Genomic DNA, 24,173 nt, shown 5'->3' with positions numbered 1-24,173 from the left:
GGCCAGTGCCGGAAGGCCTCAGGGTCCATGAGGGTTGATATGATAAAAGTAAGTCCGATAAGAAGGCCCAAGATCGTTAAGACACCTAAAATCGAGTAAAAGAACCTTTTATCTTGTACCTTGTACTAAAATACTCTAAAATACTTTGGAAGACCAGAGAGCAGGGCAATACAGTAATCTAAACGACAAGAGATAAAAGCATGCATCAGAACCTCCGTGCTGGCCTGAGAGAGAAACGGGCCAAGATGGTAAAAACCTATCGTTGTTATGTTTTTGATATGTGGAATAAAACTAAGCTCAGAGTCAAAAATCACACCCAGGTTTTTTTTACAGTTTTTGATGGTTTAAGATTTTGTTAAAAGTTTCTCTCTCTGGCCTTCAGGACCAATGACTAAAACCTCAGTTTTGTCCTGGTTGAGCTGTAGGAAGTTCGCTGCCATCCATGACTTGTCTGGAGAGAGCAATTCACAATGTTTAAAAGCTGCTCCTCAAAGAAATAAAATGTTTTAAAAACGGTGTGAGAACTGGGTCTAAAAGGCTGGTTGTAGGGTTTATCTGGGAGAAGACTCGACCAAGTGTCCACGCATCAACCAGGGCAAAACTCTCCAGGGTTTCCTCAAGTAAAAGCAATGATCCAGGTGTGGTGATGGCTAAAAACTGTTGAGATAAAAGGGATTGGATCTGATGTCATCAATTTTACTCCTCACAGAGGCAAGGCAGCTTTTTACCAACTCGGAAACATCAACAGAATTAAAGGTTTTCTCTCCCAAAAAGACCAGGAGAAACTCATCCATGCATTCATCTCCAGTAGACTCCATTACTGTAATGGTCTTTTAACTGGACTTCCCAAAAAGAGCATTAAACATCTGCAGCTCATCCAGAACGCTGCTGCTGGAGTTTTAACCAGGACTAAGAGATCTGAACACATCACACCAGTTTTAAAATCTTTACACTGGCTTCCAGTCAGTCACAGAATAGATTTTAAAAGCCTACTGATGGTTTACAAATCCCAGAACGGTTTAGGCCCAAAATGCATCGGTGATATGTTCAGAGAATATAAACCCAGCAGAGCCCTTAGATCCAAGGACCCAGGTCAGCTGGTCCAGTCCAGAGTCCAGACTAAACCTGGAGAAGCAGCATTTAGCTGTTATGCTGCAAACAAGTGGAACAAACTGCCAGAGGAGATTAAACTGTCACCAAATGGAGACATTTTTAAATCCAGGTTAAAAACATTGCTTCTCTCATGTGTCTATGCATGAAATCTGCACGGTATCTTTTAACTTATCGAGACTGTTGCTTGTTTTTATCAATTTTAAATGAATTATTTTGTTTCTTTCTATTTATATTCTTTTACATATTTTTAATGCTTTTTCTGCTCCCTGCTGCAATGCTTTTATTTTATGTAAAGCACAGTTGTTGATGAAGCACTGCGACTCTGCGGGAAGAAGGCAGGAGGTTTGGAGTGCCGATGTCTTGGGCTTGGCTGGGTCGCAGCGACAATGAAGAAATCCATGAGGATTTTGTCCCTCTCCATGAGGTCCTTCCGCAGACCAGAGACAGTCTCCCTCAATTTAGAGAGCCTTCAATTCTCAGCATTTCCAGCATCATGCCCGTTTATGAACGACAAACTGGTGTGTAGTGTGTCATAATTAACGACCAGCAATTTTGCGTCTACGAAACGTCGTACGAAACCCTGACGGACTAGCATGTTAGAATTTTTTTTATTTCCTCACCTAGTGTGACATCTCCTATGGCATGAACCTTGAAGTCGACCAAGAGGATGACAGAGCGCTCTGACGCATTGTTTACACCCAGTGAACATGTGCGCTAAATTTCTGTTTATTTAGGCTGTATTTATTTTCTGGATATTTATTTGTTTTTCAGTTATCATTAATGTAGCCTAATGTTTACATGTTTACTGTTACTGCACTATTGGAGGCCAATGTCAGAATGGCAGCATGTAACCTAAAATAACGTGTTTTCTCCTGCGGGACGGGAGAAGACACAAAATCAATGCATTTCTATTATTGTGCGGGATAAATTCTCAAAGTTTTGCGGCTGCGGCCGGGAGTGTAACACACACGTTGCGGTGGTAATGGTCAGAAATTCAGCGGGAGCGGGGTGAAGAAAACAGTCCCACACAGGGCTGTGGACTGAGAAACAGGAGGAAATGAATGATGTCTGATTTGTGATGTTCATTCATTTGTCATGAAATCATAATTAATTAGTGGTCTTCGGTTCTTGTAGATATGTATAGTGTTGTGTGTAAATAGATAAATGATAATTTAATAATGTGAATAGATACTTTTGAAAATTATATCAACATATTGATTTTGTGTTATACTCTACCATAAAATAATATAATATAATAATAATAATAATAATAATAATAATAATAATAATAATAATAATAATAATAATAATAGTAGTAATAATAATAATAATAAGAAGAAGAAGACACAATAAATGCACTATGTAACATTTTAGGGAACTTATTGTTACTTTTTCTCTCACTTAATTGTGTTACTAATTGTCAAAATCAATGTGAGTTTTACACTCACTTGTTCTCTACCAGCTGTCAGTGACAGGGCTGAACGGATCGTTCTCGTTCGTTAATTTGTCACGTGACAGCTACTGAGTCAGTGTCTCCTTTAAACAACAATGGCAGGGAGGATACAGACACAAGTCACCTTATTGTGGATTTGCTTTCCCAGGTTTTCACTTGGTTTGAATTGTTTGTGGCATTTTGTGTTTTGTACTTTATCAGCTCAGCTGAAGCAAACTATGTTTCCTTCAGTGTTAAGTGTTTAGAACCGTGGCCATTTTGTGCAACGCCCACAGTAGGGCTACAGCGCCACCTGCTGGAAAAATTAACGAAATGATTCGTTCAAAGATTCGTTCAATTTACTGTTCGAGAGTAAATGATCCGATTCAGCCAAAAGAGTCTAACTTCCCAACACTGTGGCTGTGTGCGCACCCACACACACGAGAGAAAGAGGGAGGAGCCGCTGACTCAGCGCCATTTAGAAAGGTTACGACACTCCTTGATCACGCGGTCACGTGTTTCATGTATCCGTCAATACAGAGCTATAGAGTATACACAGAGTTACGACACGCTTCGATGTCGCCGCTCTGTCACGTGGTTCCTCAATAGTTCCAACGGTTCAAACCAAACCGTAAGCTGTCATAGTTTCGTATAGTTTTCGTACAGTGTGAGCGATTGCTTGGTAAATATCAAAGTAAACGTACATTGTATGGGATGTATTTTCGTTTCAATTATGCTTTTGAGCTGTGGGGTTTACAACTGAAAGTGCTTTGATTACTGTTGAACGATAATAATAATGCATTTTTGGAGGGAAAAGTTTGTGTTAGCTTCTCTAGGTTACTTACGTGATTGATGCTAACTTTACAAGGGTGGGTGTTTATGCAAATAGATCAACAAGTTACTATTTCATTGTTACCATTATTGGACTCTAAGCACTGTCAGCACTTACCAGTTTTGTGAAATGTCAGCTTTTCCAAATTACTTTTTATCTTTATTACTAAGTTTAGTTATTTTGAAAGGATATGTATCAAAACCATGGAGATTTTAAGAGATTTTAAGCCATGTACCAGATCTATGAAACAACCACTAATTATGCTTGAATATGATCAGTCAATAGTAACAAATCTATCTCTACAAGAAACTATTCAAACTTGCAATTTATGTTAGAACCGATGGACTGGAATAAGTATGACTGGTACAAACAAGATTTTATGAAAAAATTATTGAAACAAGAACAATTGTGTGTGTGTACAAGAAAAAAAAAAGAATAGGAATATAAATCATGTACATTGTTTTTATTACTATAAATAATACATATTATATTAATGATAAATAATGATAATAATAAAAAGTAATGGTAACAGTAATAGCAGTAGCATCTTAGTATTAGCAGTAGTATTTTGGTAATGTTTTAAAACCTATCAAGAAAAACAACTTTACATAATGTTACATACAACAAAAAGTTAACGGGTCATGTGTTAACAAGTTAGCTTCCTTTACCAAGCTTTTCAGTTAGTTTCCTAAATCAATTACATTTTTAACATCAACATTTCATGCAAACCAAATGTAAAAATAACGATGTCTAACAGTGTACTTCTGATGTAAAAACTTTTGATGATGTAAAAACTTTTAGATTTTATAAAACAACTTCTAAAATGCTGTTATTTCATTAACTTACCAGTAATTGTTGTTGACGAGCAATTGAGTTCAACGGAGCTCCGTGCCTCGTGTGGAACTATTGGCGTCTCCATAACCCAGAAGTGTCGTCCGCCATTTTTTACAACGAGAGTCAATGGGAGTGTCGTAACTCTGTATATACTCTATAGCTCTGCGTCAAGAGTCCCAAACATGTCATCTGTTTGAATGGATTCAGGTCGGAAATATAGAGAAAACGATGATTTTCGTGTACATTTAGGCAAATCTCATCCATAATTTTTTGTTTGTCGTTTTTTATTATGAATGCATTAAGGAAATAATTATGTAATAAATTAATAAAGTAATATTTTATTAGGAGTGATTAGAAGCGAAGACAATGTAGCAGAATGCATTTACAGTAGGCTTTGAAAACATTCATATATTGTAATCAACAAGTATCAGTCAATATAAGGCCTTACTCAGTTTAAGAATGTCTGTGTTGGATCATAATAATGTCATATAAATGTACTTCTCTGTTAGCTATGAACCTAGCAAACACACAGGGGTATTTAAGTGATAAAACTGTCCAAAGATTTAAATAAATAAATAAACACACTGCTCTAAACATGGGGAAGATCTGGATCATATTTAATGTATTTTAAATCAATTACATTCAATTAAATTAAATTAAATTCTATTTATATAGCGCCAAAGTACAACAATTGTCATTTCAAGGCACTTAAGTAATATAGTCCAATTCAAGCCAATTGGAATTCAATTCATTTTATTCATAATCCAATTAATTCATATAGACCCAATTCAAAAAATAATATCCTAGCTAAGGAAACCAACAGATTGCACCGAAACTTGTCTTCAGTCCAATCTCCCGTCCTGTGCCTGAGGGACTGTGGAAAGGAACGACTCCCTTTAACAGGAAGAAACCTCTGGCAGAACCAGACTCAGGAAGAAACCTCTGGCAGAACCAGACTCAGGAAGGGTGGCCATCCGCCTCGACCAGCTGGGGTTTGAGAAGACAGAAAAGAGGGAAAAGAGGGGGAAAAAACACCATAACACCATTCAAAGGATATCTGTTGGAACAGGGAAACATAAGTTAATAACCACAATAATGTCACATGTACATAAAATCATGTGAGAAATTAAACAGGGGGAAAAAGAGAGCAAAGTGAGGAAAGGTGTGACAGATGAGGTCCCCCAGCAGTCTAAGCCTATAGCAGCTTAACTATGGGATGTTTCAGGATTACCTGAGCCATCCCTAACTATAAGCTTTATCAAAAAGGAAAGTTTTTAGCCTAATCTTAAAAGTGGAAAGGGTGTCTGCTTCCTGGACATTTACTGGCAGCTTATTCCACAAGAGAGGGGCCTGATAACTGAAGGCTCTGCCTCCCATTCTACTTTTAGAAACTCTGGGAACCACAAGTAAACCTGCAGTCTGAGAGCAAAGTATCTCCATCTGTATCTCTAAGACTGGTATTTATTACCTCAGAAACATATCTAAAATTTTCTAAGAATTTGATTGTGAAAAGTTGCCTGTTTTTATTTCCAGTAAATTAGCAAAGCCAACACCAACTAAACCACAGCCTATTCAGAATACTGCGATCAGAGTAAAACTAAAAAGCTGTGAGCATATCACTCCTCCATTAACACCTCTTTACTGGCTCTCAGTTCAACAAATCACTGATTTCTAAATATTTCTTTGTCAGGATTCGCAGGTTTTTGTGTTTTGAATTGTCCTATGTTCTGAGTTTTTCTACAGTCTGGTTTTCCTTGTTAATGTTCAGTTACTTCCTGTTTTATTTTGTAGCAGTTTTATTTCCTCTTCTTGCCACACTTGGCTTGCTTTGCTGAGTACCTCACCTGCCACTTATTTAGTTCCCTCTGAATATATACTCCTAGTTTTTACTTGGTCATCGCAGGATCTTTTCACATTCCTGGCTTATTTTTCCCAAGATTTTTGTTTGTCTGTGGATTTTCTGTTGTTTTTTTATAACTAATCTTTGGAGACCATCTGCCGGCTATGCTTTGCTCTTCTCCATCCTATATTTGGGTCTCCTTCCTCCACTACCGTCGACACTTGTTTGCTGTCAGCCATTATGGTTCTGTTCTCTGGAACTGTCTGCCACAAAACTAAATCTGCTACATGTGTCTTTAAAAGCTAGCTAAAAATATACATTTGTTTTCCTCAATGTGGTTTAATGTATGGGTAAACTTTCAATAATGTTGACTGCTGAGTTCACTGATTTCCAGATACTACTGTATTCCAAGTAATCATTGGAATAAAACCTCAAAACCAGACAAATAGAAGAGCTGTCCCAGATGCAAAGTAAGAACAAAATGGAGAAAAAGGAGGACGAAGTTTGAGTTTTGGGAAGTGTGAGATAAAATTAACGAGCTTGATGAGGACACAGCAGGAGTATTGGGAAAGTAATGTTATTTCATAACAGATAAATGGCTGCATAAGCAACTCTACCACCTCTCTACTCAGCTTTCAAACCACATAGACAGAGAGCTTACAGTAAAGGAGGAGGATCACAGAGCTGGTTAACAACAGATGGTGGAATCCTGGAGCGTCTCTGCAGCCCAGATGTTGAACTGCTGGCTGTGAGTTTCTGTCCATGTTGTCTGCTGAGAGTTCACCTGAGTTACCTGCTGACGCTGATGTTGCCGAGCTTCAAAAACAACACCCAAACCCACTCATAGTGATTCGCTAAAGATTTCCACCAGACCCTCTTCTCTGCTACATTTCAACTTTCTAAATATTTGTCAGCAGACATTTATTTTATATTTATTTTGTAATCTATCAATAGCAATAGGATATATTTCTACAATCTTTACTGATGCAATATTATTTCCCTTCAGGGATGAATAAACCATTTTTAATTGAACTGACTTGAATTGAATTAAATTGAATTGTGTATGTCGTACAGAGGGACCAGGTGAGTGCTCTGGAATTAATTCATACAGAGAATACTTGAAAAGCCATGTAAAGTCTGTGGCCTCACATGAAAACATTTGAGATATCTGTATGTGTCTGGGATCTGCATTCTTTGAACTCAACATATTTCTGCTGAAGCAAAACTCTTGTAATCATTTGATGAGTATCAGGGTATCTTAGCTTTCAGTGTGGACAGCATTTACATGCTAGCACCACTTCGAGTAAAACGTAATATCTGTGCTAGAATGGCTAAAATGTTGTTTGAAGGTTAGACTTCAACTGTTCTAAACTAACTGAAGAAAGTGAGATAAAGAAAAATCTCTGAAAGCCTTGTTGTATGCTCTTACTTGATCATTTAACAGGTGTTAATGGGTTTTTCGAGTTGAATTATTTATTCATTAATTTGAAAAGATACCAAGACGTCATACAGAACTTTCAACAGAAATCTACATGAAACATTTAGTTTTCATAATTGGTAATGCTTCATTCATGCTGGAAAACAGCATTCCTTTCAACTTAAAGATGAACACTTTTCTACGACAATGGGAAAAGTGGGTGCACTATATATGAAACCTCTAAGACCAGATTTTATTGAAATAATAAAATGAAGGAACTTTTTTTTATTTGCCAGCAATTGTATGTAAAAAGGGGGGGGGGAAAGATGTTGTAAAACATAAAATGTGAATTCCAATTCAATAAAATGTACCATACAGGGACCTGGCAAATCAGAATTTGTTGAATGCTAGTGTGTTGATGCTCTGCAGTGATACAGGGAAGAATAAGCTGTCAATAAAAAGTCCATAAAGAGGCTAAGCTAAGATTTAAAAGGTTCTTAAATAGGCATAAAATAGGGAGACCACTCGAGCTATTAAACTCTTTGTGATTAAATGCATCTGAGAAGAGTGCAATACTGAATGTGTAGTCAAGTTCACTCTGAGTATTTTGTTTGTTTGAGCACTATAAAAAAGTGATCCAATCAATAACTAAAACCCTCTCAGGTTAGACTCACTAGTACAGCAATACAGAACTTTAAATGCTGAGTAAGAAAACACAAAGAAATGAACAAACCTTCTGTTTCATATGAGCTGCACGTGGTCACGTGAAGAAGGTTCCTGGTTCTAATCTCAGCTTGACTCTTTCTGTGAGAAGTTTGCATGTTCTCCACATGCTTGTGTGGGTTATTTCTGAATACTCTGGCTTTGTCCAGCAGTCCAAAACACGCATGTTAGGTTACAGAGACTGCGCTCACTCCAGAGGCTACGCTCACTCCAGAGGCTACGCTCACTCCAGAGGCTACGCTCACTCCAGAGGCTGCGCTCATTCCAGAGGCTACGCTCACTCCAGAGGCTACGCTCACTCCAGAGGCTACGCTCACTCCAGAGGCTGCGCTCACTCCAGAGGCTACGCTCACTCCAGAGGCTACGCTCACTCCAGAGGCTACGCTCACTCCAGAGGCTACGCTCACTCCAGAGGCTGCGCTCACTCCAGAGGCTACGCTCACTCCAGAGGCTACGCTCACTCCAGAGGCTACGCTCACTCCAGAGGCTGCGCTCACTCCAGAGGCTACGCTCACTCCAGAGGCTACGCTCACTCCAGAGGCTGCGCTCACTCCAGAGGCTACGCTCACTCCAGAGGCTACGCTCACTCCAGAGGCTGCGCTCACTCCAGAGGCTACGCTCACTCCAGAGGCTACGCTCACTCCAGAGGCTACGCTCACTCCAGAGGCTGCGCTCACTCCAGAGGCTACGCTCACTCCAGAGGCTACGCTCACTCCAGAGGCTACGCTCACTCCAGAGGCTGCGCTCACTCCAGAGGCTACGCTCACTCCAGAGGCTGCGCTCACTCCAGAGGCTACGCTCACTCCAGAGGCTACACAATTGTTTGTCTCTGTGGGGCCCTGTGAGGGATTGGAGACCTGGCCAGGGTGTACAGTGCGTCTTGCCCAATGGCAGCCATGGTGGGATGAAGCAGGTATGAGAAATGGATGAATCTATGCTGTTTTATTAGGAGGAGCACATATTTCCTGCCCGCTGGTTACATTTAACAAAAAGGGCAGCAACATTCAAGTTAATTCCCAACTCGTCGTTTTTCTCATTCAAGTGGGCAAGCTTATATTGTTAATACATTCCTTTAGACTATACAGTCACAATGTGTCTGCTTTCTGTGCACTTTATCTCTTTTACAAATAATGTTTAGAGAAATGTGTAGCACAAATTCAATGACTTAAAATGCTTATTATTGATAAATTAAACATTCATTCAGCTATATCATCAAAAATAACTTTGATCAAAATACTCTGAACAGTAATTATACCAAAAATAAGAATATACAAAGTACCATACTGTATCTTATCACACATTGGCCACTATAACAAGTCTGATTTAGATATATGATCACCTAACTCATCTGGTAAATCAGCTAACTTCAACTGTCCCTGACACCTTATTATCATGGGTTTACACTGAAACTGTTAAGTTGATAGGTATATAGTATATAATACATACTTGCTGATCAGATACAATAGTTAACCTATCAATGTTTACATTGGCAACAGACCAACAAAGGTAGATACTGAATGAAACCAAAAAAAATGAAAAACCTCCTTAGTTCTTAAAGTAATAAATGTGCTGCACAGTCCCATCCACCAAAAGAAAATGGACACAGTAAATGTGTATAAATACATCCATTATGCAGTTCCTGTTCCCTTCATGAAGTCATAGTGCAAATTGGAACAACGATGACCAGGATGACGGTGCAGGTAGCAGCTACTATCAGTGCTCCAATTTTACACGCCTTAGCCCTCCTGAATTCTGCTTCTTTTTTCTTGAGCAGTGAGTTGTAGCCCGGTGTGTAGATGTCTTCCATCCAGTACTCCAGGTTGTTGGGGTTTAGGGACTCCTGGGTCTATTAAACAAAGAGAGGTCATAAATGGGAATGGTGAAAAGACACAATTATAGAACATATAAATCCCCCAATTTTATGATGTCTATTAATATAACCAGCAGTTTGACAAAGGCTGCAAGAAAAAAAAGACATGATTTGGAGTCTCCTTAGCCAGATCTGCATGCTACCTTTGTACCATTCAATTGCATCAGAGTGTAATCACAGTAATCTAACAAAGTATATAACAATTAGAACAGCAGTTAAATTGTAGCCTGTATCAGCTACAAAATTCCCCCACCTTCCACTTTGTGCAAATCAATAACTAGTGTTAAGCTGGTGCTGAATGTTGAAATGTTAATTATTGTAGAGGTATTGTAGAAGTACAAATAATGCATATTTAAAGCTGTCAAACATAGGAGAAGGCATACTGTTTTCTACCCATTCATGTTGCTAATACAATGATCTGACACATCAGTAAAGAATTACATTTTACTGACAATAACTTAAGAAACCCAGAAAATCCAGAACACGAGAACTGGGATTAACTACAGAACGAAAATAGTGCCTGAATGTGATGACTGTTGGAACCTCCAGATTTCCATCAAGAATATGAACCTAAACTGTGAACATATTGCTCACCTTTAAGCCAAAATGTTTCCAGGTGATCACATACAAAGAGCTTAGTATTGTCAAAGTATAAATTGAGACCAGACTGCCCAAACACGTTTCAGGAAGTCAATCAATCAACTAAAGTCATAAAAATTGGAAATTTACTGCATGGTCTTACGAAGATAAGCTCAATGTAGCAATTGGTCTTTTTGAAAGTAATAACGTGATTGATTGTTATAAAAAGGGTTGCCATTAAAGCTGTGGAAATGATTTTTTCAGTGCTCAGTTTTTTGGTAGATACAAATGTGGTGGTATCCCAGACAAGGACATTAACCAATGCTCATTTAAACCAGACAGGTTACGATTTTATATCATCCGCAACATAAATTAAACATCAGTGTGTGACTTTTAAGCAAAAATAGCCCCTCTTCCTGCTTTAATGCTATAAAAGCCAGATCAGATCTCAACATGGCCTCATTATCAGGATCAAATACAATCAATATAAGAAGAACAATATAAGAAAGACCTTAAAAATAATCTCAGCTTCAAAGAATAAATAGAAAATTATAGGAGCTATTTATGCTACCCTATGGTTGGCATATGCTATTCCATGGATTACAAAACGTTGAACTCACAAATTCTTCTTAATTTAGAATTGAAATTACCCTGGGATATAGAAAAATGGAAAGAAAGATCATCCCTAAAACACACATGGCACCTTCTAGTAAACAGTCGTAAACTTGTCATCTATCCATCCATTCATTATCTTCTGCTTATCAAACGTCGGTCATAGATGCATCAGATCCAGGAGAGACATCAAGACATCCCTCTCCCCAGCAACACTCTACAGCTCCTCCTGAAGGATCCTGAGACCATTTCAGATGAAATATATAATTCCACAAGCGTGTTCTGGTCTGCCCCAGGGCCCCATACAGTTGGATGTGCCTAAAACCTAAAAACCTAACCTAAAAACCTAGAAAGGGAGGCGACCAAGAGGCAATCTACCCAGACACCCAAACCAGCTCAGCTGATTATTTTCAATGTGAGGAGCTTCTGAGCAGCCTCTGGATGGTCGAAGTCCTCACCATCTGCCTAAGTTTAAGTTCAGCCACTGTCTGAAGAAAATTCATTTCAGTGCCTTGTATCCATGACCTCATTCTTTTGGCGTGCTGATGTTTTGCAGTAAGACATGTTACATCTCTTCCTGTTACCTTTTTTATGTTCATTTAGACTTTTTGCTCCTATTTGATGATTAAATATCACAAAATGTCTTCTTATACTGACACAGTTTTACATCATATACCTTCTCACACCTTGTTATGTTTTACCACCCATTTCTACAGATCTTTGGCATTTTGACACATTTTATTCTTCGAGTGGTGTGTGGAAAGTTCTCTAGCTTAGCATGGCTACCAGTTCTCTTCCTCTATCTCCTGCTTTCAGATGTTTAGTTGCTCCTCTGCCTCCTTTAGTGGTAATGGTACATGTAACAAATGTTTTGTAGTTTTGAAGGCAATGTTATCTGAATTTGAAGCTCAGCTCTGCACTGTTGAAAACCACCCGATAGCGAGACAGGCCTAGCAGATCCCGAGCAGCCGGGACTTAAGAGTGGCTGGGTGACTGTCAGGAAGAGGAGTCATAGTCCTAAAGTCAAGCCTGTGGTTCACCATCAACCTGTCCACGTTTCAAATAGATTTTCCCCACTCAGCGACACACCCGCTGAGGACAAAACCCTGGTAATTGGCAGCTCTATAGTCAGAAACGTGGCATTAGCGACACCAGCGACCATAGTCAAATGCATTCCAGGGGCCAGAGCGGGCGACATAGAATCCTATTTAAAATTGCTGGCTAAGGATAAGCGTAAATACGGTAAAATAGTTATTCACGTCGGCGGTAATGACACCCGGTTACGCCAATCGGAGGTCACTAAAATTAATGTTGCATTGGTGTGTAATTTTGCCAAAACAATGTCGGACTCTGTAGTTTTCTCTGGACCCCTGCCAAATCTGACCAGTGATGACATGTTTAGCCGCATGTCCTCCTTCAATCGCTGGTTGTCTAGATGGTGTCCAGCAAACAACGTGGGCTACATGGATAATTGGCAATCTTTCTGGAGAAAACCTGGTCTGATGAGGAGAGACGGCATCCATCCCACTTTGGAAGGAGCGGCTCTCATTTCTAAAAATATGGACGAATTTATTAGTCATCCAAAAACATGACAACTCAACGTAGTATACGTTAAGTTAATTTTATAAGGTATGCTTGAATATAAATGTGAGTGTATCAAGTATACTATGGACAATGTAGTTGTACTGTACAAGAAAGTGTACTAATTTGACACTTCTTAAATTTAACTCATACTGTACGTAAGACTGCAATGTGTTGCATTATATCTTATGTCGGATGATGATAATGGTGAGATGGAGACCAGAGTACATCCAACTTGTGTTTACTTCTTAACTCCAGTGTGTATCTCCTAAACAGGTCTCTGTAGCAACCTCAACCAAGCGTAGCTAGATCCCTTACAGAACACCTCCTCCTTTAAGTAAGAACTGTCATCTCTTTAACACTTTTAAATGGTACTGACTCCTACAGTAATCTCAGCCATTTCCAAATCTGAACACAATATTTCTGAACATTTATAAAGAAACATTTTCTTTTCTTTTTCTCTTTCACACAGGCACTTACAACTCCAGGCGTACTGGAGAGCATAACACTCTACCTGAGAGAGTGACATATGATGTGTTAGTACTATCAGTCGTTGATTGTGTCTCTGATGACAGGAGTAAGTGTATCAGTGTTATCTGGCTCTGTGTTTTTGTTAAGTGTATCAGGTTGGCTGTTGGGATTGAGGGTGTTGTATTGTGTGCATGTGTGTGTGATTTCTTCTGACATGTCCATCATCAGTGTGTATTATGTATGACCTGGGTGTTGTTGCATGTTGTATGACAGTCCCTTCTCTCTTCTCTCGTAAAGCTAGAACTGCTTATTATTCATCATTGATAGAAGAGAATAAGAATAATCCCAGGTTTCTTTTCAGCACTGTTGCCAGGCTGACAAAGAGTCCGAGCTCTGTTGAGCCATGTATTCCTTTAACTCTCACAGTGATGATTTCATGAGATTCTTCATCAATAAAATTGTTTCTATCAGAGAGAAGATTAATGGAATCCTTCCCACTATTATCACTGATGTATCATCAAGTAGAGCAGCTTTAGAAGTATCTTTAGAACCTGAATTGTATTTAGACAGCTTCTGCCCAGTTGATCTTTCTGAGCTAACAACAGCAATAGTCTCTTCTAAACCATCAACTTGTATTTTAGACCCAATCCCAACCAGACTGTTCAAGGAGGTTTTCCCCTTAATCAATACTTCCATATTGGATTTGATCAATCTGTCTTTGTTGACAGGATATGTACCTCAGACAGTGATGATTTCATGAGATTCTTCATCAATAAAATTGTTTCTATCAGAGAGAAGATTAATGGAATCCTTCCCACTATTATCACTGATGTATCATCAAGTAGAGCAGCTTTAGAAGTATCTTTAGAACCTGAATTGTATTTAGACAGCTTCTGCCCAGTTGATCTTTCTGAGCTAACAACAGCAATAGTCTCTTCTAAACCATCAACTTGTATTTTAGACCCAATCCCAACCAGACTGTTCAAGGAGGTTTTCCTCTTAATTGACACTTCCATATTGGATTTGATCAATCGGTCTTTGTTGACAGGATATGTACCTCAGACTTTTAAGGTTGCTGTAATTAAACCTTTACTTAAAAAAACCTACTCTTGATTCAGAAGTGTTGGCTAATTATCGACCTATATCCAATCTCCCTTTTTGTCTAAAGTTCTTGAAAAAATAATAATAATAACACAGGGGTGGTCTGAATTGCACTGGAAAGTGAAATTCAGGTTATGACAACTGGGTTTTTAAGTAGGCCTACTAATGAACTGTACCAGTGATGGATTACAAACTTTTATTGGCTACGGAGGAGACAGAGATTTGACAAATGCTGATTCAACTGAGTTGTTGTCCCTCCTCTTAACTGATCATTTTTGACACTGATAAATTGAACTAATTGATATAAGCACCTGTTCTTAGCCATCAAAACAGAGAAATCAAAATCAAGATCTGATTGATCGACATTTTACTGACTCTTACTGACATTTTATTTTTTACAAATTTTCGTTATGATGACAAAAAACATTACAAAAGATCACAATTGGGAATAGCTTTGTTTTTAGTTGTGTCCATGAATTCAGAAAAGGAATGAAAAAAACAAGTATAAGTGTGTTCCAAAATCCAATGTTCTCTAGAAGTTTTGGAATCAAAGGCTCAGTGATGTAATCATATGCAAATTATGTGATTAAATTTACTACCATCATAAAGTTTGGGTCACAATAACTTTCTCTTTAAGCCATGTTTTTTAATCTTGTCAAAATGTAAGGTTTTCTCTAAAAAAAAAAAAACTTGGTGCTCAAAGGGTACACAAACCCAATGGAAGAGAGAGTGGAGTTGAGTTTGCTCATTACACACCCTAAAAACAAACAATAAATCACACTTTTCAATGGCAGAACTGTACTGTCTGTTTTATTTTGAGCATAGCATGCCATTGATATTTTATCAAGACCTCAGGAAAGTGTGCCAGCTTGTGAAAAGGGGGCAGAATATGTCTCCTTAAAGCTATTTGTGGGATACATCATGTTTTAAAACATCTGTGGAGGTGGTCACAGCACCACTATATTATCCACATGCTGGTGCCTGTGTATTTATTAATAGTATATTGGTTTGAAGTCAAACCATGTGACAAATTACTGACAAAAAAGATTCATATATTAGCATCTCTCTCGGAACAATAGGGTTGTTGAGTAATTATGTCATCAGATCTCCAGCAGGCATGCAGATTGGACAGTTTGTGTTACTTCTTGAGTGTAATTTACAGTTATGTCGTTGCCCATAAGCTCTTGCACTAGAGTCTCTAATACTGTGACAGGACTGGCAGGTAAGTGATGCTGTGGTGTTGTGAGAATTCACAAGACTTGGGCAGAATTCAACATAGAGAGCTAGTAAACAAAGATTTCAGTGTCGGTAAAATTCTGCCATCTTATTGAAAATTGTTTAAAAGTTGGTTATTTATTTACTTTCTCTAATCGGATCTTGCTGTATCCCAAATACTCTGGAGCAAAATAAAAATTTGGATTACCCAAAGAAGTTAATTGAGGAGTGTTATGAGACAATCATTGTGGATAAATCCAACGCAGCCGCCACCAAAGCTTCATCCTCCAAAAGATGCAGCAACAACTACTCACCTGGAGCTATTTCTCCCCTGGGAAACGACAAAGCAGATATTCTCTTAACCATTGACAACCAATTATCCAGCTTTGATGCTCATTTGTCCCTACTGAAACTGCTCCATAAAGAGTTTCAGGCTCTGTGGGAGTCACCGGAGTTCAGCCAGCAACAAGTCCAAGTGCTGGCTACAGAGGATACTGCCCTCAAAGAGTCGGTGAAATCCCTTACTGATGTAATGACTGATCTCCGAGAGGAAAGCAAACACATCAAATGAGATTGAACTTCAGGCTCCCAGCATGAGGGACAATCTTTTTTTTTTCAGGTATCTCTGAGCGGGCTGAGGAAAATCCCGAAACAACCATAAAAAACTTCATCCAGACTCACCTGAAACTTCCAGAGGACACCATCAAAAACATCACCTTTCACTGAGTTCACCGCCTGGGAGTGACAGCCACCGTCCGAGACCGAGTGTAGACAAATTTGAACATTTCAAGCATAAAGAACAGGTGAAGGGACGCGGCAGAGAACTGAGAGTAACAGACTTTAGTGTCAACGATCAGTTCCCAAAAGAGATCCTGGACGTTCTGTTCCCGATCTGAAGGTTCTGTTTCCGATCTGAAGGTTCTGTTCCCAATCTGGAGGAAGTTTATGGATGGAGATTTCCTGCGTTCTACAAGCTCTACATCAATGGACAGCTCTGCCATGATCTGAACTCCATGGCTCTTCAAAACTCAGTGAAAAAACAGAAATAATTTACAGCATCAGCTGACTATATGCACTGAAGTCATTAACACAATTGTTAAGCAAGAATGTTAAAGTCCCTGTCTGTCTCATGAGCTCAAGTGATGCACGGTGACTGATTTTTATGGGTCTTCTTTTTTTCATTGATACTTTCTGTCCTTTTTGTTTTCTTTCTTTTCACTTCATCTCAACTAGCTGCATCTTTGCTTTCTTTCGTGATATCAAGATAAACATGCACAGCACCTGTACTTGCATAGCACACACTTCCAAACACAACACAACTATAATACAGACAGTGCATCTATACACACCAGCACACCTTCTTTACACACAGACACACACAAGCACACACATAGAAACACACATCCAACACTTACACCACTAATCTGACCATGAGCACACTAAGGTTTGTTTCATGGAATGCATGTGGAGCTGGTTCCAGGGAGAAGAGATTAAAAATTTTCACTTGATTAAAACAACTACAGGCAGACATTGTCTTATTACAAGAGACTCATTTATAACAGGTAGCTATAGATGTACTCACCACAGCACAGTTTCCTCATGTGTACTCAGACTTCACTTGGAGAACTTTGAACATAGTAACAGGTCTTGGAGATATCTCGCTAACCAATTGAAAACAAACAAAGAAAAAACAACTATAGCTTCTGTTAAGGACGCATCAGGAAAGGTCTCTCATGATCATGATGCAATAAATTTAATTTTTCAGGGACTGAAATACTCATCACAAATTGACCCATTAGACAACATTAACCAGTTTCTTAGTAACATCAGCCTTCCAAATGTACATTATGACCAGGCTATGGCTTTGGATTCACCTCTCTCAATAGGTGAACTCCATGGCAGTTTTCCAGCAGAATTCTATGAAGAATTTTGCTCTTCATCGGCTCCAACGTTTTATAAAATGATACTGCAAATTAAGGAGAATAATGCACTACCTTCAAACATGAGCTTTATATCTTTATAGCTTTATAATATCCTTACTAAACGTAGACCTAAAAACAATTTGTAAAGCCCTTGCTAGAAGAGAATAACCCCCTTCATTATACATCCTGACCAAACAGGTTTTATAAAGGGTAGACATTCTTTCACTAACACACGCAGACTAATTGACATCATAGACTACTCCACCATAAACAATTTAGATGTCACAATCATCTCTCTAGATGCAGAAAAAGCATTTGATCAGGCTAACTAGAAAATTTTACAACCAACTGCCAACTTATCCAAGCTTCAGTCTGTGTAGTTATAACAATGAGGTGTGCAAGGCCAGAGAGCTGCATTTTGGGCGGCTGTAGCTCAGGAGGAAGAGCAGTTGCCCACCAATCGGAAGGTCGGTGGTTCGACTCTGGCTTCCCCGGGCTACATGTCGAAGAGTCCTTGGGCAAGACACTGAACCCCACGTTGCCTCCCAATGTATCATTGGGGTATGAATGTGTGTATGAATGATTAGAAAAAGCACGTAGTTAAGAATCCTAAGACGTGCTGTATAAGTGTGTGTGAGTGGGGTGAATGCAGCATGTAGTGAAGCACTTTGAGTGGTCAGTTTGACTAGAAAAGTACAAGTCCATTTACCATTTATCTGAACTGATTAATAAGAATGCCAACAATTCTCTATGGTTGAAAAACTTACAAATCCTCCTAAACAGTCAAACCCAGACCTCCTCTCTACTGAGAAATGCAACGAATTTGCCAACTTTTTTAGCCAAAAAATCAAAATAATTACACAAAACATTCACGCCACACAGACCAAGAAGAAAACTAATCTGTGTCTAAAACCTAGAAATGACATTATTTCACAATTTAATATTGTTGATTTAAAAATCCTGGAGGAAACAGTTCAGCATCTGAAATCAACAACTTGCACTGTGGACATAACACCATCTGACTTTTTAAAAACTGTTTTTACCTCAGTAGAAAGTGATCTCCTACAAATAGTTAACAGCTCACTGGCATCAGGCATTTATTTAACCAGCTCAACGACTTTCTGAATGAAAGTGGAAGTCTCGATAACTTTCAATCATTCTTCCGACGTCATCACAGCACTGAAACAGCTCTGCTCAAAGTGTTTAACAACATCAGGTTGAATACTGATTCTGGTCATGTTTCAGTCCTGGTTCTGTTGGATCTCAGCGCTGAGTTTGATACTGTAGATCACAGAATCCTGTTGCACAGGCTGGAAAATTTGGTTGAACTTTCTGGAGAGGTCCTTAACTGGTTCAGGTCCAATTTAGAAGGCCGGAGTTATTGTGTTACAATTGGCAGCTATGAATCTGAGCGAGTGGCCATGACTTGTGGAGTCCCCCAGGGGTAAATTCTTGGACCTCTTCTGTTTAACTTGTACATGCTCCCTTTGGGTCAGATATTGCAGAACTTTAACATCAATTATCACAGTTATGCAGACGATAAACAACTTTATGTCTCTGTCACCAGACGACTGCAGCCCAGCAGTACTGTGTCAGTGTCTGGAAAATTTTCTACAATTAAATGAAGACAAAACTGAGATCATTCTGTTTGGTACCAAAGAGAAGAGGGTCAGCTATGGTAAAGGAGAAACTCATCCATGCATTCATCTCCAGTAGACTCCATTACTGTAATGGTCTTTTAACTGGACTTCGCAAAAAGAGCATTAAACATCTGCAGCTCATCCAGAACGCTGCTGCTAGAGTTTTAACCAGGACTAAGAGATCTGAACACATCACACCAGTTTTAAAATCTTTACCCTGGCTTCCAGTCAGTCACAGAATAGATTTTAAAAGCCTACTGATGGTTTACAAATCCCAGAACGCTTTAGGCCCAAAATACATCTGTGATATGTTCAGAGAATATAAACCCAGCAGAGCTCTTAGATCCAAGGACTCCGGTCAGCTGGTCCAGTCCAGAGTCCAGATTAAACCTGGAGAAGCAGCATTTAGCTGTTATGCTGCAAACAATTGGAACAAACTGCCAGAGGAGATTAAACTGTCACCAAATGCAGACATTTTTAAATCCAGGTTAAAAACATTGCTTTTCTCATGTGTCTATGCATGAAATCTGCACGGTATCTTTTAACTTATCTAGACCAGTGGTTCCCAACTGGTGGGTCGCGGACCCGTTTTCAATGGGTCGCCAGACTCTGACTGGGAATTAAAAAAAGTTAACCAAAATAACCATGCTTTAATTTTGAAGGGCTCAGAATGGATGCTATTCACACTCTTAAACAGTAGGTGGTGACGATGCCCTGTAATGCTAATCGACTCCATTTCACAGATAGAAGAAAAGCTACGGTTTGTTTTCATATGACAGTGACCATGGCTAAACGCAGGTACGACATTGACTACATAAAATATGGATTTTCTTATGTTGAGGACAAAAGATGGGAACGACCTCAGTGCACTTTTTGATTTTCAATTAAAATGCACCCACTTGAGTGTTAAATGGAATTTTTCCTCTCTACCGTCACACTCTTTTGTTTGCTTTGTTTTATCGTTAAACTTGAATTTTGTGTCTATTGACACACTGTGATATTTTATTTTACGTCAGGTTCAAACTGTAACATGTTTTCATTAAAGAAATTTGAGATGTTAAAAGCATTTTGCAATAACTTTGAAATGTCAATCTTGCCATTTATTAGCCCAAATATCAAGAATAAAAAGTATTTAAAAAACAATGACATGCTCCTCTCTGACCGTCTGGTGAGAATTCCTTAAGATAGCCAAGTCTTCATTCTACCCATGCAATCTTACACTCATCCTGACATTCCTGTGGCCTGTGTGTGGGGGGTGTTCTTGCATGGATCAGGGTTTGGGTTCTGGGCCCTGGTGCGTGGGGCCTGCCCTCTTCCTGTGGGTGGCTTGGTGCTGTGGGGTCTCAGGTGTGCTTGCTACTGGCGGGGGTGGGGGCTTTTCTCTCTCTCTCTGTTTGGGGGCTGCACGACTGGGCTTTCTTGGAGGTGCGATGTAGCTCTGGGCTCAGGCTCGGCGGACCCAGATCCGACAGCCACCCAACCCTCAGTTTTAATTGCACCTTAGACATTTCTACACAAGACACTGACACCTCACACACATACACACTTTGGGCTTTGGTGGATGGGCATGCCAGGTAATACCTTACTCTAACCCTAATCACGAGTAGTGAAGATAGCTCCTCTGCATTTACCCCCCTGGGGTCTGTTGTTCTCTGGCCTGCCTGTGCTGTTCCGTATAATCAGTTTCTACAGTGAGTTTCCTTGTCATAAACTTGCTGCTGGTGATTTTGTTGCTGTTTGTTTGTTTTGTTGTGTATTTCTTTCCATTTATGTTTCTGCAGGTGCTCCTGACGATCCTGTGCATGGCTGCAGTTTCCTTTCTGTTTTACTTGGCTATTGTTGTCTATCTTTTCAAGCTCTCTCCTTTCCTCTCTCTTCAATCTCCCTCTTTCTTTAATTTCTTCTTTCAATTATTATGGGAAAAGCAAACAAAAACATACAATGGTGCTGCAAACTATGATGAGAACACAGGCACAGTGGACTTTGGCTTTTCTGATGCCTGTGCCTCTGAGTACAGCAAAATCTTTTCTTAACACCTCTGCTTCAGCACTAAACTTTATCTCGTGGCTTTTTTCAGGATTAACTGTAGTTGCAACACTCTGCATTCCTTTTTTTCAGAGGTGGTTCACAAGTCAAGTTCACAAGGGAAGTTTGTATACTGTTTTCATCTGGGAAATTGAAATTAGAATAGTTAAGTATTAGGTGGAGTGTTTGTTTTAATTAGTCAAAACCATCCTGCCTAATTAAAACCAACATTCTACCTAAAACTTAATACAGTACGTCAACCTCTTTTACTCCCCTTCATTTGATTTATCATGTCCTGTTATTTTTTGCCTCTCAGTAAAATTGCCACTTTTAGTTAGTGGGAGAGAACCCCTTGAGTGTTATGTTGCCCAGACATTAGCCACTAGTTGAATCTCCTGAGGCAAACTAGTCTAAGGGATAACAGTAACAGTAAAAGCAATTTGAGAGCGAGTTCTGTCTTTGGACTTTTGCACAAGTCTTGAACTGTACATATAAAACACCATGTTTGAGTAGACGGTGGCCCATTAGAATATTTGGTGCTAAGTCACCTTAGGCCAAAGATTAACAATTGAGTTTGTAGTTGCATCATCAGACCTACAGCTATACGTCCTGGATGCTCGGGTAAAGAGATGGGAAGAGCTATCAGCTGATCACCACTTGGTGGTGAGTTGAACATGGTGGCAAGGGAGATTTCTAGTAGTGAGAGAATTTTCAGCATGTAACTAGGGAGGCTGGGGGCATGGGCTATGTTCAGATGGAAGACCTGCTAATAGGCACGGTTGCCCTGAAGTCAATATCTCGCAAACCTTTTCAGCTACTCAGAAAGGGAAAGCAGGGCCCATCCAAAGCTGTATTTTTGTCTGGGTAAAGAACTGCTGACCTAAGCTTGCAATATTTTTGAGCAGTGGTAAAAAGACTTTGACAATCACCTTAATCCAGCTAGGAGGTCCTCCACCGAGGAGGTAGTTTCTAAGAACTTAGGGGAGGATCCTAAACCTCCATGCAACACACACAAAGTCTCAGACTGACAACTGGCTAACTGGGGTGGTGGTCCTCTTTTTTTTTTTTTTTTTTTTAAAGAGAGACCAGAGAGCATATTCAAAATATAGAAGGATCACACTGCTCAGACTACCTGGACAAATTTACTCCAATGTGTTGGAAATGAAGCTCCAACTAATTGTCAAACCTTGGATTCAGGAGGAACAGTGGACTTTATCCTCACAGAGCTGCAGTAGGGGTCATGGGAATCATGTTTTATGGACTTGGAAAAGGCTTACGTCCCTGTCCCTTCTGTGGGGTGCTATAGAATTATGGGGTACTGGTGTCTTTGTCACAGGCCATGCCCTGTATAATCAATCTCTGCATCCATGACACAAAGTTAAGCTAATTTACGGTGTCTCTTGGACTCTCACCTGTGCTGCCCCTTTTTACTCATCCCGTTGGTGGTGTAAATGGACAGGATCTCAAAGTCAAGTTAGGAAAGATGCCCAATAACCAAAAAAAAAAAAGTTACTTATTGAACAATAATGCCTAAACTAAATGACAATGGTAAATTCTCTTGCACCTGCTCTGGTCTTTGTTTAATTAGCCTAATCAGAGAATCTTATCTATGTACTTATAACAATAAGGCAACAATACAATGAAAATGTTACCAAAAAGTTACAAGTAAAAGGTGTTCAGATATCTGAAAAAGAGCAGCTGGGCTCCTTTCCTGATGTTTTACAGGAAATTTGAATGGCTCAATACCTGCAAGTCCAGAGCTGTAAGCGGGTTTCCCTTTTCTCCTGGACTGCATCTATATTCCTTAATGGTCCAGGATGCCTGACTGCGCTTGCCATCTGATAAACTGATAGGCCTTAGGTCAGTGTACAGAAGACTGCCTTTTATATGGGGCTTGACAGAGGGGCTGAAGGGGTGAGATGAGAAAACCTGTTCAGTCAGGTAGGAATCCTTTGGTTTTGGGGGCCGCTGTGACTGGGAGAGCTCATACTGTTGATCTCGCTCTACCTAGGAAAAGCAGAAAAAAATCAATTAAAGGTTATCTGAAAAGCTTCTGTCAACACACTTTCTTTAACCTTGAAGGTTTCTTCACACTGCTGTTAAACTGCTGATATTCAAAGAGTTTAAACATCACTCTCACCAATCTAATATCTTAATCTGTAAAATGAGTAATCTCAGATGGATTACAGAGCAGAAGGTGGATTTTCAGGATTTTGTGGAATTCACAGCTGCGTACGTTAAAGACTTCTAGAAAGTTAAAAGGAAAATGGTGTCCCACGAACTTTGAGGAATTTCAAATTGTCTGGAAAGACGTTCAAGTAAGCACTTTGCAACGCCAGAACTGCTTACTATTTATCATTGATAGAGCAGAATAAGAACAACCCCAGAACTGACAAAGAGTCCGAGCTCTGTTGAGCCATGTATTCCTTTAACTCTCAGCAGTGATGATTTCATGAGACTCTTTATCAATAAAATTGGTTCTATCAGAGAGAAGATTAATGGAATCCTTCCCACTATTATCACTGATGTATCATCAAGTAGAGCAGCTTTAGAAGTATCTTTAAAACCTGGTTTGTATTTAGATGGCTTCTGTCCAGTTGATCTTTCTGGGCTAACAACAGCAATAGTCTCTTCTAAAGCATCAACTTGTATTTTAGACCCAATCCCAACCAAACAGTTCAAGGACATTTTCCCCTTAATCAATACTTCCATGTGTCAGAGGTAATGGGAAGTATCAGGCGGAGTTTGTGGAGCTTTTGCAGCACACCTGTAGCTCATCTACCATCATCAGTCACTGGCTTGATAAGGACCGGCTGGAGCTACAGACGACGCCAGATTGTCTTACTACCTCGGTGGTAAAGCTGGTCTATGGTAAAGCCTTCATTGCGCCTTACCTTATGCCTTCTGTTTCAGTTTATTCCCCACTGAGATCTTCGTTCCTGGAATCCTGCTGGATTAATACTACA

At 39.4% G+C, this 24,173-nt stretch overlaps 1 protein-coding gene across 1 annotated transcript in view; it reads right to left on the bottom strand.

The window, feature by feature from the left end:
- Positions 1-9,016: 9,016 nt before the first annotated feature.
- Positions 9,017-24,173, bottom strand: part of minar1 (membrane integral NOTCH2 associated receptor 1) — a 36,494-nt gene continuing 21,337 nt past the window's right edge. Inside the window, exons 4-5 of the mRNA XM_072381117.1 lie at positions 22,954-23,214; positions 9,017-10,037 (exon numbers count right to left, since the gene is read on the bottom strand). Of these exons, the coding sequence (XP_072237218.1) occupies positions 9,840-10,037; positions 22,954-23,214 (459 nt within the window). The 3' untranslated portion in view covers positions 9,017-9,839. The remainder of the gene's footprint in view (positions 10,038-22,953; positions 23,215-24,173) is intronic.

Source organism: Leuresthes tenuis, unplaced genomic scaffold, assembly GCF_036924035.1.
Source record: "Leuresthes tenuis unplaced genomic scaffold, fLeuTen1.0.hap1 SCAF_2, whole genome shotgun sequence".
Taxonomy (NCBI): Eukaryota; Metazoa; Chordata; class Actinopteri; order Atheriniformes; family Atherinopsidae; genus Leuresthes; species Leuresthes tenuis.
Note: the sequence above shows the minus strand (reverse complement) of the source record. Positions and strands in the feature narration are given on the sequence as shown.